Below are 16,007 nucleotides of genomic sequence, written 5' to 3' on the forward strand. Positions count from 1 at the left end.
TTCAGTGCCCCATTTTTTAATTGGGTTAATTAGCATTTTAAAGTCTAGTTTCCTGAGTTCTCTTTAAAAATCCAAAAAAAGATAAAACACAGACAAAAACAACCAACCATGGAGTTCATTCTGCCTCGGCAACTACTACTCCTGGGCATGCGGTCTGTCTTGAAAGTATGGTTAATATACAGTATCACTCCATTGGCGAAAACTGGTTTTCCCTTTCCCAGAAGGTATCAATTCCACTGTTTACTTAGTCTTTATATATTTATTTGATTCTCCACATGTACACACTATAATACCAGGAACTACAAGAAAGATAAAGAATTTCTTAAGTATTGTGTTTCTAGAACCTAGAACTAAGCCTGTTGGTGTAATGAACAAAATGTTACTTAATCTAGCCAGGTGGTGGTGGCACACACCTTTAATCCCACCACTTGGGAGGCTTTTAAGAATTTATTTTTCTTCTTGGAGAGATGGCTCGATGAGTAAGAGCACTTTCTGCTCTTGTAAAGGACCAGAGTACAGTTCCAAGCACCCAGGTCATGTGACCCACTACTGTCCCAGCTCCAGTACCCCTGGCTTCTGTGGTCACAGGCACCCATGCACATACCCATACTTGAATTAACACACATAACATAATTTAAGATGATAAAAAATTAATCTTTGAAAAGAGAAACTTTAGTTTGTTTTTTGAAGACAGGGTTTCTCTATTTAGCCCTAACTGTCCTGGAACTCTCTTTATAAATTCAAGATAGCCTTGAATTTAGAGATCCACCTGCCTCTGCCTCAAGTGCTGGGATCCAGGACTTGGACCACCATATCCTGTTAAACTTTTCTTAATTGATTATAATGAATGACCCACATAGCTAATGAGTGCTTGAAAATATGTAAACTATAAAATAATATATGATACTCAGGATGCTGAGGCAGGAAGATTGCCATAGTTCACTTTGAGGCCAGCCTGGGCTACATAGTAAAACTTTATCTAGCTCTATGGGTGAGTGAAATGATGAGATTGGAGCAGTAAGAGTCCCATTTGGATTTCCTCATGGAGGCTGTTTCTGCTTCCATGTGTACTTTAACTCGTAGTTTAAATAGTGTATGTATACTTTAGCTTTTAGTGCAAGTGCCATTATAGACTGGTGTCCTTTGCTATTTATATTCAGAAAAAAAAGACTGTTTGGAACATTGTAACTTATTTAGTGTTTGTTTGCTTATTTTACTGTTGTTTTCATGGAACCCAAGACTTTGAGCTCAGAGATTACATTTGTCAGTCCTCAGAGCATTTGCAAAAGCTAGCATGGTGCATACAGACAGCTTTCAGCCTCACCTAGTAATAAAGAAAAGAAGGTAGTTGAAAGGAAGTAAGGAAGGATAGACGAGAGAGGACCTTTTTAAGAATTCATGAACAACTAGTTTGGGTATGTGGATGAATTATCTAATGTAGAGCACCTGTAGAGGAAATAGGAAGGAAAGAACAAAAACTAATACTTTTTTCAAATGGAGAGCTTGTTAGAGGTGTAGTGATGCAGCCAGTAGGATCAGAGAAGACTCAGGTTTTGATTGAGAGTGTAATTAGTTGGTTCCTGCTTTTAACAAAAATGGGGGAGTTGGCCAGGCAGTGGTGCCCACACCTTTAATCCCAGCACTTGGAAGGTAGAAGCAGGTGGATCTCTCTGAGTTCGAGGCCAACTGTTTCTGTCCTTACTTTTTTTCAGAAGTCACTTTCTTGCACTTCATGCTTACTCAATTAATATTATTTCCTTCTCAGGTCTCTGAGGCAGTTGAAGATTAGATAGTTATAGTTATAGTCTCCCTTATTTTACAATATTCAGAAAAACCCACTAAAGAAATGTAAAGTATATAAAGTTGAGAGATATCAAAAGATAGCTTGGGATGGCAATGCAAGTTATGGTAGAAAGTAAATTGGGTACCAAAATTTGGACTCCCCAGGATAGGATAGATTTGAAGTAGTTTCTCTGAATTTGTCAAATGCAAATGGACTGAACATTGTTGATGTACTTATTGCCTGTACATATTGTATATAGTTATTGTACTTGTTGTATATAGTTTTCTTGTATTATTTATAGCCTTTTTATCATAGACAAAGATGGAAATATAGTGATATAATATTTGTATTTTAATAAATCCAGGACAGGCAGGATTGTTACACAGAGAAATCCTGTTTCAGAGAGAGAGAGAGAGAGAGAGAGAGAGAGAGAGAGAGAGAGAGAGAGAGAGAGAATAGTCTAACTTATGAGGCAGAAATAGTTACCTTGATTTCTAGTCTCCAACCCCATTTCATGGCACTAAGGAAGTAAAACATTAGCTCCAGATTCTTTGTTGATAAAAATGAACGTATTGTATTGCCATAAGTGGATGTTTTAATTCTTTTATACTACTGTAAAAAATGCCAAAGATTGAACAACATACAAGTTTCTCCTCACAGTGGTAGGGGCTGGCAAGATCGGGAGATTGGTAGATCAGTGTCTGTTGAGGAGCCACTCACCTGTTCACAGATGACTGGGCTGCCCGCAGTGGCCACATATGTTGAAAGTGGCAAGCAAGCTCTCTGGAGTCTTTTTTTTTTTTTTTTATAGACACTAACCCCTTTAAAAATGATGTAATCACCTCTCCAAGTCCCTACCTGGTGGGACCCAAATTCCTGATACCATCCCAGTGGAGGCTAGCATGTAAACTTTAGGAACATGCAGACATCTATAACGGTGGCAAACATCTGATTTTACAAAGGGGTGTAAAACAGGTCGTGCCCCTGAAAATACCAACGCTCATCAACTCCAACAGCAAACTAGGATTATTAAGCAGATGGCTTGTGAGTATAGATAATGAGGGGGTGATCACTAGGAGCCATGATAAGTTCAGCACAACTAATCACATAAAACTGAATTTGTTTTAATAGGATTACTAGATCAGGACCAACCATAGACTGTGTGAAGTAATTGTTGTCTGTAAGTTGAAGCAATATGGTCATAATAGTTTGGTATGCATGGTGATGACTGGTTGCGTAATCATATTTAGAACACAAATGCTTTAACAGGAGGAAATATTGCAAAGTGTTTCAAGTTTGGCTTCTAGAACCAAATTGCCTGGGTTTGAATATTGTTTTTCTCACAGCTTTTTTTTTATCTTAGCCAAACTTCTTCATCCTTTAAACTTCAAATGTTTATCTGGAAAAATAGTAGTAATACTGATTGTACTTGTTTTTTAATTGTCATGATAATGAAATGAATTATCATAGAGCATGTAGAATAGTGTACCCTTAATAAATAATATGTGATAAATTCCCTCAATAAATGAAAGCCGTCTTTTTAAGCAGAGTGGAAAAGCTGCAATGACTCTGTTATGTAAGCTATTTGATATTTATGTTCAGAACTTGAATGAAGTCATAAGAATGTTAACTTAATGTTAACCCTGATCTAGAAAAGAATGAACCAGCACATTGAATAGCAGAATCAGGCTAACAGTAGACCCTAGCAAGCTTCAAGATAACCTAGACTTTGCAAAGTAAAATGGTAACAATAAATATGGAATCCTTTCTTTAAATGGAGCAATTGATTTTACCTGCTTAAAAAACTTTGAGGATGCTTCAGTAGATTGAGGAGCTTGCTGCCAATCCTGGCAACCTAAGTTCAGTCCCCTAGAACAAGCACCAAAAAGCTGACTTCCACACTTACACAGTGGAATGTGTGCAAACACATATTCTCTCTCTCTCTCCCTCCCTCCCTCCCTCCCTCTCTCTCTCTCTCTCTCTCACACACACACACACACACACACACACACAAATTTTTTTTTAAAATCTGGAAATTGTAAGAATTTTTTTAGATTTTTGAGACAGGTAGCCCTGTGTAGCCCTCACTGTCCTGGAACTTGCGTTGTAGATCAAGCTGGCCTTGAACTCAGAAATCCACCCACCTCTGCCTGCCAGAGTGCTGGGACTAGAGCGGAGTCACTGCGCCTGGCAAGGTTTTTAAAAAAGAACTTTGGCTAGCTGTTTGGTGCCTTAATGTTTCAGAAAATAATTTAGTGACAGAGGAAGAAATAGTCCCATTAGAGTTTACTGTATCAGAGCATATATTTGATATTCATTCCAGATATTGCAGTCTCATAGAATCTCCAGAAAACTAAGACAGTAATCCAGCAAAAAGACACTTTTAACCTGATAAAAGGTGAAGATATTAAAATAACCTTCAAATACCTGAAAAGATATAAAAAGATAGAATACATGTTGGATTCATATGGTAAGACCCATTTGCTTCATGTAAAGGGTGTTACGATTTTCACTCCTTAAAGGCAGACTGGGCTAATTGTGAACAACTACACTCCAGCTTCAAAAGTTTTAAAGCAGAGGTCAGATATCTACTCTTTGGGATATCACAGTTGAGGTATTGGGTGTGAAATTACTCCTTTAGGATATCTTCCAATACTAACATCTTATAATGGATAAAAGACTTCAGTTTACACATGTTGACTTTCATTGTATTTTCTTCATGGATTAATGCTGGTCATTTGTAACATACAGTACAGTTTAGGTTCCAGAGTGATGTTAGTACCACTTGAAAGTGAATTTAGATGGATACTTTGGTTGCCAGTCATCAGAAAGATCTATCCCATATACACAGCAGTCTGCTGCTCTTTCAAAAAGTGATTTGCGCATGGGTTCAAAATCAGGTAGTCTGGATATGGGGGCACATGCCTTTAGCACAAATATTCAGGAGACAGAGGCAGGATTTCTGTGTTTGAGGCCAGCCTCATCTGTATATTGAGTTCCAGGACAGCCAGGGCTGCCCAGAGAAACCCTGTCTCAAAAAACAGGAAAGAGAATATCATATAGATAGGTACTCCTTTGAGAAATTTTAGAGTACAGAAAAACTTACTGAGTATACCCAGGATATAGTCTTTTAAGTCCTTAAGAGGTAAGGAATAAATAAATATAAAATTGTATAAAAAGTTCTGCATCAATATAGACATGTGTTTGCTAACTTATTTTTACTGTTGGCATTATGACTTCTGCCACCTTTTGGTCCCTAGAAAGCTGTCTTTGAGTAGTCTCTCAGAAAACCCCAATGAACAGCGATGATTAGCATCTCAGTTTAGCCATTATATTTCATGTTTTAAAGTTAACGATATCATTAGGACAGTAATATAGCCTCAAACAACTATATTTATAGAATTGGAATCTAAATAATAAAGTATTTTTCATGAAAGTTCTTCCTTTAAATATCAAACACATATAGAGTGATTTGTTGGTGCACATGTTTCTATGCAAAAAAAAATACAACATCTTGACAAAAAAAAGTGTGCTTTTTTAAGCTTCTATAGCAGACTTTTAAATACTATGTGGAAGATGTTTGAAGACAGCCTTGGTTAAAAGATAATAGTACAGTACCTTGTTCTCTTATTTCTTTAGATAAGTGGCACTAGAAATGATAGATAATTTTGGCAAGAGTTCAAGGGTTAATGTAGCAGATAAATAAAAGGAATTTTCTGTAAATTGAGACCTGCATTATTTCAGTTGTCTTGTCTGTCCTAACCTAACTCATTTAATTTAAAAAGTAAATACTTAAATTCTTCCTGACAGTGTGCTCAGCTTTTACTATCATTTATTACTTCAATTATACTTGATATCACTTAGAACAATCTGCCATTTGGAAATCTCAGGATAGCCTGGAGCTTAGTATTAGATCTGGCTGCTATTGTAACATGTACAGCATATGACATTAATGTATCAGAATTAGATTGGATCATCCCTCCTGGTTACATTTATTTCACATTTCTTTTGTATTCAGTTAACATAAACCTATTAGGGAAGCTGACACATGGGGATGGCTGTATAGGAAGGATATTTTTAAAGTATTTTGATTAAAAAATGAAATTATGGGGCCATAGCTTTTCTAGGCTCTGTAATCTTTTTGTTTTTTGTCTTTTTCTTTTTTCTTTTTTTTTTTCTTTTTAGAAATGGCATAGTCTAAGTCTGCATTTATGTCATGCCTGTTTGTATACCAAGGTGTAAGTAGTCAATTCCTGGGCTAAGGAGGAACTGAAAGGATCCTTTCAGAAATTGAACTTTAGTCCTCTTTTTGTTTGTCAGACATTAAATTCTTCTATACCTGTCACATGGTTTTTAATCCAACAATTGCATATGTAAAAATAGAAATCACCATACATTTTCTCATGGCTTTATTCTTCTTTCGTCTTCTAAACTTTCCCAACCACAGTCTGGCTAGATACCCGACAGTAATGGAAAAGCCAGGGGAAAGCATCTACCAAACATAGACTCACATGTTCCAGATATACTAGATGACAGAATTTTATAATAAAATTGATGTTTATACCATAATCTCTATGAGGAAAAGTCAGTAATATAGATTGTGTTCATTTTTTAACAACTCACTAGAAACACAACTTTTAATACTTTTCTTTCTTACAGTTTTAATTATTATAACAAACCCTCTCAAGATTGCCAGGAGCACCTTTGTCAGGAGCACAAGTATCTAAGTAACATTCTTCAGGCCTAATCAACATCCAGGCTCTGTTTGGAGGGTGTCTAAGTTACATTGGGGGGAGATGCTGAAATTAATTTGTTAGACCAACTTTCTCATGCTGAGTAAGGATTATAAAATGCACAGTCACCTATTGTTTTGCTTCTCTTCTGACTGCCTTCTTCAGACCACCTTGCTACTCATTAGCACTTCAGAAATGCATAGAAGGGGAGAAGAATCTTAAGTCAGTCGCTCTTTAAAACAGTCTCTGAGAGGCTTGAGCATGGAATTGCATTGGCACAGTTGCTAATTGAAACGGGCTGTGTCTCTTCTCTGCGGTCTTTCTGTCTTGTTGACTGGGAATTGAGAGTGTCTGGTCTTCATCTTGATGGCTTTGAGTGTTTGTATTTTGAGTGTCATGAAAATGATCGACTGTTTCTCTTCAGTATGCTCTGTTGTCACTAGCTGCATAACGATGCTCACACGGCTTTTATAAATACTATAAACTGTTTCCTTGTTTTTTCCAGTTGAGACACCTAGGAAATGATGAAGTACACATTGTTTGGTCAGAACATACTAGAGACTACAGAAGAGGAATTATTCCTACAGAATTTGGCGATGTCCTCATTGTTATATATCCAATGAAAAACCATATGTTCAGTATCCAGATCATGAAAAAACCAGAGGTGAGAACTCCGCTTCTGCCTTAGTAATAGGTTTTCCATTGTAAAATAGGGGGAAATGCCACAGACTCTGTAGCTGTGTCGATTGTCTTAAGCCTAGTTAGAAAGACCAACCCAGCTAGGGAGACGGCTGGGTGGGACCTGGGTGGAAGTTCCTTTGTGCTTAGCTTACCCTTTAGTGACACAGAAAACAGTTACAGTTCCCAAAAGGCACAGTAAGAGCAGCCATCTGTTAGTGAGGTATAGTCTTAGTCTAGCAGAGCAGAGGCAAGATAATCAGTCACCACAGGTTCAAGGCTAGTCTGTGTTGCTTATTAATGAGCCTCTATCCAAAAATAATTTTAAGATAATAAATGAAATGACTGCAAATATTTTTAGATGTTAAAGAGACATTACCTATCCTCCAGTTGCGTATCTAACGTACATATTAGATGTACCACAGTATTTCAACAACTATTTCACAAGTATTTCTTTCTAAGATAATAAAAGTTTGGCATTATTTTCATGTGTTCTTTTTTTTTTAAGATGAATGCTTTCAATAGAAAATTGTTTTGACAGTTGATTCAGAATCTTCAGAATTTCTTGAATTGGGCCAAGTTTCCATCTGTAAATTTTTCTGAATGACAAGTATTTTTTAAGGTTTATATAAACCAGAAGTCAGCTCATGACAGGCCACAACCTAATTTTGAGTAGACTACAAACTGAGAATGTTTTTTATATTTTTCAAGCATTTTTACAAAAATTGTAAATTTTACAAAAGTGAGATATCATATGGCCACAAAGTTTAAAACACTATGTCATCCACAGAGAATTGTCTTGCCTTGAGCTACCATTTTTATCAGCCATATTTAATAGTTTTTTGTTTTTTGTGCCTTACACCCAGCTAGGTTAGCACTTTACCACTGACCTATATACATCACAGTTCTAAATTGTCAACTAATAAAAGTGACCATTAGTTATCAAAGCACAGATTTTGCTTTTTAACTGACCAAGCCAAGTGTGTCTTAGGTTCTATACTTACTTTGTATCACTCTGACAAAATCTTGGAAAACATGTTACAAGAGGAAAGATGTATATATTTTGTCTCATAGTTTCAGTCCATGGTCTTTTGGCTTCTTGCTTCTGTGCCTTTGGGTCAAAGCTCTCATGACCCGGTCTCTTCCCAAAGCTACCCTTCTAAACATGTTCCTGGGAATGAAGCATTCAGCATGAGTTTGGGGAAAACATTTAATGTCCAAACCATAAGGATAAAAAAAACCTGCTATCTCACAAAAATGATCATCTAACTGCCTACCTTTAAGAATGTATGTCTTTTCATATGTTTACTTAGTAGAGGAATTGATTTGTGTGTGTGTGTGTGTGTGTGTGTGTGTGTGTGTGTGTGTGTGTGTGTGTGTGTGTGTGTATAGCTGAAATTACAGAACTTTAGAAACTGGCAGAGGATATAAATTACATAATTACACAAAGTACATGGTTCTTTTGAATGGACACCCTGTTGACCTTGAGCATTTTGTTTGTTGTCTATAGGTGATTCATCATGTAAAGAACTGAATTTGAATGTTTTTAATTGAAAGAACAACCAAAGAGGAAGCAAAAACATGTGTGCAAAAGATCTTGTTTGTTTTACTCCAGTCTTTCTACAGTTAAAGTTGTGTTCTGATCTCTCCATCAGGTTCCCTTCTTTGGTCCACTTTTTGATGGTGCTATTGTGAATGGAAAAGTTCTGCCCATCATGGTTCGATCCACAGCAATAAATGCTAGCCGTGCTCTGAAATCACTGATTCCCTTGTATCAGAACTTGTATCCTTTCTTAACTGTGTGGTTAGGACACTAGTGTACATCTGCTTTACAAAAGGTAAAGGTATCTTATGTGTTAAGACTCAGGCGTTTCTGTTTCTTGAAGTGGCAGAGTTCCTCATAGTGACTGAGTAGTTGTTGTATTTGAATGGCTTGTTTTCTTACATACTTTTAATAAATATTAATCTTTGACCTAGTTAGTTAAATGGAATCATGTATCATGCTCTGGACTGCTCTGGAGGTGCAGAAATAATCAAAACAATCATTGAAAAGAATTCAGTCTACATGGAAAAACATATTTCTTCATTACTGTATTTTAAAAGGAGTGTGCAGGATGTATACTAACAAGGGGCCTGCCACTCAACTGGAAGTTTGTGTCCAGAAACACTTAGAAAAATGATTGAGCCAGTCTTAAATGGTGAATAATCAGATGGAAGAGAACCTTCTAAACCGGGTGCAGCAGACTGAGGAGACATGCAGGTGTGAGAAGATGGGGAATGCTTAGCCAGTCTGTCTGATCAGGTGCTGCCAATCTGGAGCTGGATAGCCTCCCTGAGCCCGGGCATACTTGCCTAGGGAATGAACTCAGTACCAATAACTACCTCGTGATCTTGGTCAGGCTACAGAACCAGGTTTTGTTTTGTTTTTCTTCTCTTCATTTCAGCGTCTAGAATTAAACCCAGGCCTTGAGCATACTAGGTAGTCACTCTACCACTGAGTCATAATCCCAGTCCAAGTTACGGTACCCTTGAATCTCACTTTCTTTATCTATAAAAGGATTGCAATATTATGTCAGCATTATTATGAGTGCTCAATCAGATTTTATGTAGTTATTAATTATACTATTTATAAGTATTACAGTCAATATAAAACATCTCCACCCAAGATTAAGGAGTTGCTTAATTGAGCTTTTATATTAGGCTGATTAGTTGCTTAAAGTGAATTCTCAGTTTTACTTTATGACATTTTCAGTATTTTATCATATTGAGATAATGGTTGCCACATTCAAAATATTCTAGAATGAAAAAAAATAATTTCTGCTCAAATGGTAGGCATGAAAACTTTTTTTAAAACATCAAATCTGAACAGTTCCTATCAACAGAATCGCTTGTAGAATACTTAGAATGGGGTGCTTAGTAGTTAAGATCGTGTACTGCTTTTGCAAAGGACCTTATTTGGTTCCCAGCACACACATCATACAGCTCACAACCATCTGTATTTTGAGCTCCAGAAGGTTCTGATGCTTTTGGCCTCTTCAGGAACCTGTACTCATTCACACACACACAATTAAAAATATTTTAATGTAATGTGAAAACATTACATAGTATACCAAACAATTTTTTTCCAAGGCGTAGAAAATTATTCACACAATTTAACAGTAGTTGGCCTTCCATATCCATGAGTTCCTCATTTGAAAAAAATTCATCCAATTTTATGTGAAAAATATTTAGGAAAAAAATGACTTCTTTCTTATCATTATCCCCTTAACAGCATAGTGTAACAACTACTGACATGGTACTTATATGTTTATTACTATAAGTAATAAAGAAATTTGATTATATGCAAATACTTTACCATTATACAATGGGGACTTTAGTGTCCACAGATTTTTGCTATCCATGGTGGTTCTTGGGTGGGAAAAATACCCTTACATACCAAGAGAAATATGTAATAATATATATTCCTATTGTTTGTTAACTAAAGAATATTCTATTGTGTGGGGTTGGGAGGATCACTTCAGATCAAGAATTGAACATAAACCACATCCCGAGTGACCCCAGCTCAGAAGCGTGAATGAATGAATGGAAGTAGGGAGGAATGTGTGGGAAGTAACGCCTTTACTTGATTTTAGCATGAAGGGTTATATAATAAATTACAGCTGGATACTTGATTTACAGGTATTTAAGTATAGGGATATCTGTTCATTTTAAGAACATTTTGGTTTCATAAATGTGTCAATTTTTAAAATGTATGTTTTTGACATCAGATTTTCAGTGAGGAGAAAATTGTGTATTCTAAAATATACTTAACATGAATTATATCAATACACTTAACATAAATGTTAGTAGGAATTGAAATAGAAGTCAGTTTTGAAAGCCACCAGAGCTAATACTTTAATCCTCATCAAAGAAGTGAAGAGGTAGAATGTGATAAACTCAATTGTAATTACACTGCTGGGTCAGTTATCTCATGCCCAGTAATAGTACCTACTAAGATTCCACAGCATACATTGTGCTATTTATGATCATTAAATGGAGTTTAAATTCTATCCTAGGAGCATCTTCTCTAACCATGAATCTAATGTTCAGAAAATGAGGACAGTATTGATTGTCATATGCTGCCCAAATCGATCATGCTAGCGACCAGAATTACAGTAATCTGTCAGTATTGATGACTGTCTTTCAAGCTTTGAAACCCTCTCTCACTTCACTTGTTGTTTCTTACATGACTTGTACTTGAGAAACATTTTCATGCAACCTCTGATTTTGTCAGCTAGGTACTTTTGTCTCTTCAGCTCAATTTGTTGGTTTGATCATACAATTAGAATTGAATTGCCACACTCGGGAGAAAGGCCAGTCAGACTCTGGGTGACCACTGAGCCAGAGGAGTGCTTCAAGTCTCTTAGGCCATCACTGGATTAGCTACCTCGAAAGAGTTCCAGTTGGTTTGCTTAGTTTTAGGTTTTACAATGGAAATAATTCTAAAACTTTTATTTAAAAGCCTTACTAGTTGTGACTATTCCTTAAGTAAAAAATTTTAAAGAAATCATTTTGATCCTTAAGATTCTTAAGTTTCACTGTGACTCTAAACATACATGTGTTTAGTATAGTGCTGCCATTGTTTGTGCTTTCTGTTTCAGAGTGGGGTTTTGGGACATGTAGGAATTTTCAGAATTTGTAGTGTATGATCACATTAATAAACCCAGAGCTCCGCTCTCTTATATTAACTGATACATTTTCATATAACCCACACAAATTCCCTTTATATGTTAATCATCTTTAGATTACTTATGATATATAATACAATATAAATGTTACATAAATAATGAGAAAGGTGCGCTTTAATTTGGCTTCCCTGGCTGTGGGGATTGGCAAGTGAGTACCAATTCTGTAGATCTAGGAAGAGCTGATGTTGCTGTCAGTCTTAAGTCATCTAGCAGTAGAATTCCTTCTTTTCTCAAGTGGCCTCAGGTTGTTCTCAAAAACCTTGACTGGATGAGGCCTCCCTATGTTACAAAGGTGAAGGGCTTTGCTTGGGTTCACTAATTTAGTAGACAAAATAGTCTGCTGTTTAGAAAAACACTGTGTCTGTGACCAGCCAAATTGACATACAATATTCACTAACATATTATGATTTGCTTTATATCTTAAATGTTGACGTATTATTATACTTACTATTAAGAGGTCAGAAATACACCTGTAGGTTTTTTTTCTTCTTTCATAAACATTTATTGGGGTGTCAAGATGGCCAGGTGGTCTATGGTGCCAGACTCAAGTATATTTACTAAAAACCGGGGCTGGCGGCACATAGCTGTAAGTTCCAGCATGGTAGTACCTGAGACAGGAGGACTGAGTTTGAAACCACCTGCGCAATAATAACAAGACTCTATCTAAAAAGAAAAAATATGTATGTGTGTATGTATATGTATACATATATGTATATACACATATAGCTGTGTCCACATAGGTGTATATACACATATTACTTACACATTCACAACGATTTTGAAATGATACAAACATTCAAATGATACTTATTCTTATAAAAGTAATAATTTGATAAGGAAGAATATGGATAGTGATGATTATGATTTAAGTAAGGTTACAAGCAAATTGATATTAGAGTCCCATGGAGGAAGAAATTAGTGTGGAATAAAATTTAAAAAGAATATGTAGAAAGTCTGGATCTCAACGGATAGGATTTGAATAGATGGAATGTCACATGCTATAATTCTTTTTGTTATTGGGGTTTTGGGGGGGGTCGGTTTATTGGTTTAGTTTTAAGACAGGGTCTTTTTATGTAGCCCTGACTGTCCTGGATCCCGCTGGGTAGACCAGGCTGGCCCAAATTCTAAGAAATTCATCTGCCTCTGTCTCCCGAGTGCTAGGATTAAAGGCATGTGCCACCAGGCCCAGCCAATGTATAGTTGTTCTGATTTATAGCTAGGGCTTTGTATGTATCTATATATAATATATGTGATACTCTGAGAAACACAGTATAAGGTACTATACAGTTAAAAGGCATCTTTAAAGAATTCTTTACACCTGGGCTTAATATGCTTTCCTACCACAACCAATATTATTTGGTTTTTTCAGTCTGTGTAGATTGACTTTTTCTTGAATGCCAGAATTGGCTTTGTTTAACTTTATCAGACAGATTTCAAAATCCAGTGATAATTCTTCAGTTAGTCACAGTTAATGCTGCAGTTCTACTACACAAATGTAAGGGACCTGTTGCAGAAGTATGAGAGCCAAAACTAAATGAATGGTAATTGATTGGCTCCACTAATGCAGCTCCCTTTCATCATGATGGACATTGTAAAGCTCCTTGGGGGACCTCATCAATATTGCTGCCATTCCGTGTTAGAAGAAAATGAGATTCTTGAAGAATTACATAATTTTATGTATTTACTGTCTTTTGTGAAGCATTTTCTTAGAAAATAACATCAATAAATATGGACCATCCTTAATTTAATCTGTAAGAGGGAGATAATTATAGCATCAAACTCAAGATTAGGGTAAGGATTAAATAAGACTATCCTGTGAAGAGTACTAGTCAGCCTTCCTGTCATCTCCAGCAGCAGCCCCAACACCGTAGCTGTGTGGGAACTGATGACATACATTATTGCTGTCTAGAACACAGACCTGGGCACGCTAACAGCTTGCAGCAGTTCACTGCCTACTGAAACAGGTCTACGTTTGGTTGGTCATCTGCAAACTGTTCTTTTATCTTGCCCTCCCAACCTTGTAATTCTCATTATAGCTTTGTCAGCACAGCTGCACACCTCTTCAACCCCACACCCCTTCTCTGCAGTGCTCGCCTACTGCACTAACACCCAGGAAGCTACCTTTGTCCGGCTAAACCCAGTTCATCTTCTGTGAATGCTCATGGTTTAAACACCAAGAATATGTATCTCTGCTGTTTCTATCTAATACACTTGTTCATTACGACCTAAATGAAACATCTTTAGGGGGCAAAAAAATAAAAGTAATTTCTCCACTAAGCAAAATTATTGCTCACACTGCCTCAAAACATTTTGCTATAGTACTTATGTGTTTGTGCACATGTTAGTAAACCTTACCTTCCTGATTGCTCTGACTCAGCACTGTCTGGTCTGTGGTAAGTGAGTGATAGCTTATTATAATAAAACAAAGGGTATCATTCGTGAATGGAGGCTTAGCTAACTTTTTTCTTCAGCAGAAAATTGCTACTCAATTCCAGTGTACTCTAAAGTTCCTGAAGTTCACATGTATTCTTATTACCTATGTTTTTAAAGATTTTTTTCTATTGTGTTTTAAGATAGAGTGTGTGTGTGTGTGTGTGTGTGTGTGTGTGTGTGTGTGTGTGTGTGTGTGTGTGTGTGTGTGTTTACACATACGTGAGTGCAGAGACATCAGGTCTCCCTGGAGCTGAAGTTTTATGTGGTTACAAGCCTTTCAACATGGGTGTCGGACGTAAACTCAGATCCTCTGCAAGAGAAGCACTATGCTTAACTTCTAAGCTATCTCTCCAGTCCATTAACTATGTTTTCAAAGTTTATGATTAGTTTAATTTTTGAAAAGTAAAAGAAAAATTTATTTGTAATTCATATTAAACTAAGTTGCATGGGGTTGGAGAAATGGCTTAAAGGTTGAGCACTCGTTACTCTTAAAGAGGAACTAAGTACAATTTCCAGCACCCACTGGAGACACATAACCATCTATAACACAAGTTTCAGGGAATCCAGTGTCCTCTTGTGAACTCCACTGACACATGACATACATGTGGGACATATACATGCATGCAAGAACAGTACTCACACATATAAAATCAGTCTTTAAAACACTTTATAACTTAGCTGCCACTTTGAAGAGTGTGCTAGGTAGGTACAACGAGGAAACCTAGAACCAGAAAAGAGGGTCTTTGATGTGCTTGCAGCTATTGTGCTTAAGAGTAATTGTGTTGGGACTTTTCCAAGAGTTGAAAATATTCTTATTTGACCGACAGTCTAATTGGAGCATTTACAACTTCTTACTAAAGACATGGATATTACTTTAAAAGAAATTTTTGGTATGCTTATATATCCCATTGACCTATATTTTGTTGTCGACCCTAATAGTGTTTCTGCAAACAGAGCAGTTCTTTAAACAGGGGCCCTGGATATATGCAGCACATCTGTAGTGACACTATAGATTCCTTACTACGTAATTTTTTTAGCTACTCATATTGAATGGAAAGTATCTGCTCGTTGGTGACACTACTAATTCTCTAGTAGATTCTTTTCAGTCATTATAGAAATCTTTTATCACACATTTTTAAAGTTATTACTGGTTTGGAAATACCAAATCTGACTTCCACTTTCAACAAGGGAAAAATAAAAGCAACCAGCTATAGTGACAAACACCTATAGAACCAACTTCTTGGAAAGCTGAGGCAGGAGGATCACAAGTTTTAGACCAGATTAAAATGCATAAGTTCACTATGTCTCCAAATTTAAAAACAAAAAGGTTTATTTTTAAAGGGGCCGGAACTTTATGGAAGAACATTTGCCTAGCATACACAAATCTCTAATATTGAAAGAGGTTGAGGGAGGAAGAAGAGGGAGGGGAACCCAAAAAAGAAAGGTAATATATGTGAAGCTCTGGTGTGTAATAAATAAGTGATGATAGTTGAGAAAGTTTGTTCTGTGAAACTGAACCAATAATCTAAAGGTACCATATTCTTATTCTCCTGTACTTCCCCCTCACCCTGTGCAGGCTTTCTCTGTGTAGCCTTGGCTGTCCTGGAACTCACTCTGTAGACCAGGCTGGCCTTTAACCTGCCTCTGCCTCCT

At 36.6% G+C, this 16,007-nt stretch overlaps 1 protein-coding gene across 8 annotated transcripts in view; it reads left to right on the forward strand.

The window, feature by feature from the left end:
* The window catches only part of Ralgapa1 (Ral GTPase activating protein catalytic alpha subunit 1), a 233,890-nt gene that overhangs the window by 194,901 nt on the left and 22,982 nt on the right, over window positions 1-16,007 (forward strand). For all 8 annotated transcript variants that reach the window (XM_013347173.2, XM_013347178.2, XM_013347177.2 and 5 more), the window contains 2 exons: window positions 7,022-7,180; window positions 8,850-8,977. In XM_013347173.2, coding sequence (XP_013202627.1) covers window positions 7,022-7,180; window positions 8,850-8,977 — 287 coding nt within the window. The remainder of the gene's footprint in view (window positions 1-7,021; window positions 7,181-8,849; window positions 8,978-16,007) is intronic.

This window comes from Microtus ochrogaster, chromosome 1 (assembly GCF_000317375.1).
Source record: "Microtus ochrogaster isolate Prairie Vole_2 chromosome 1, MicOch1.0, whole genome shotgun sequence".
Taxonomy (NCBI): Eukaryota; Metazoa; Chordata; class Mammalia; order Rodentia; family Cricetidae; genus Microtus; species Microtus ochrogaster.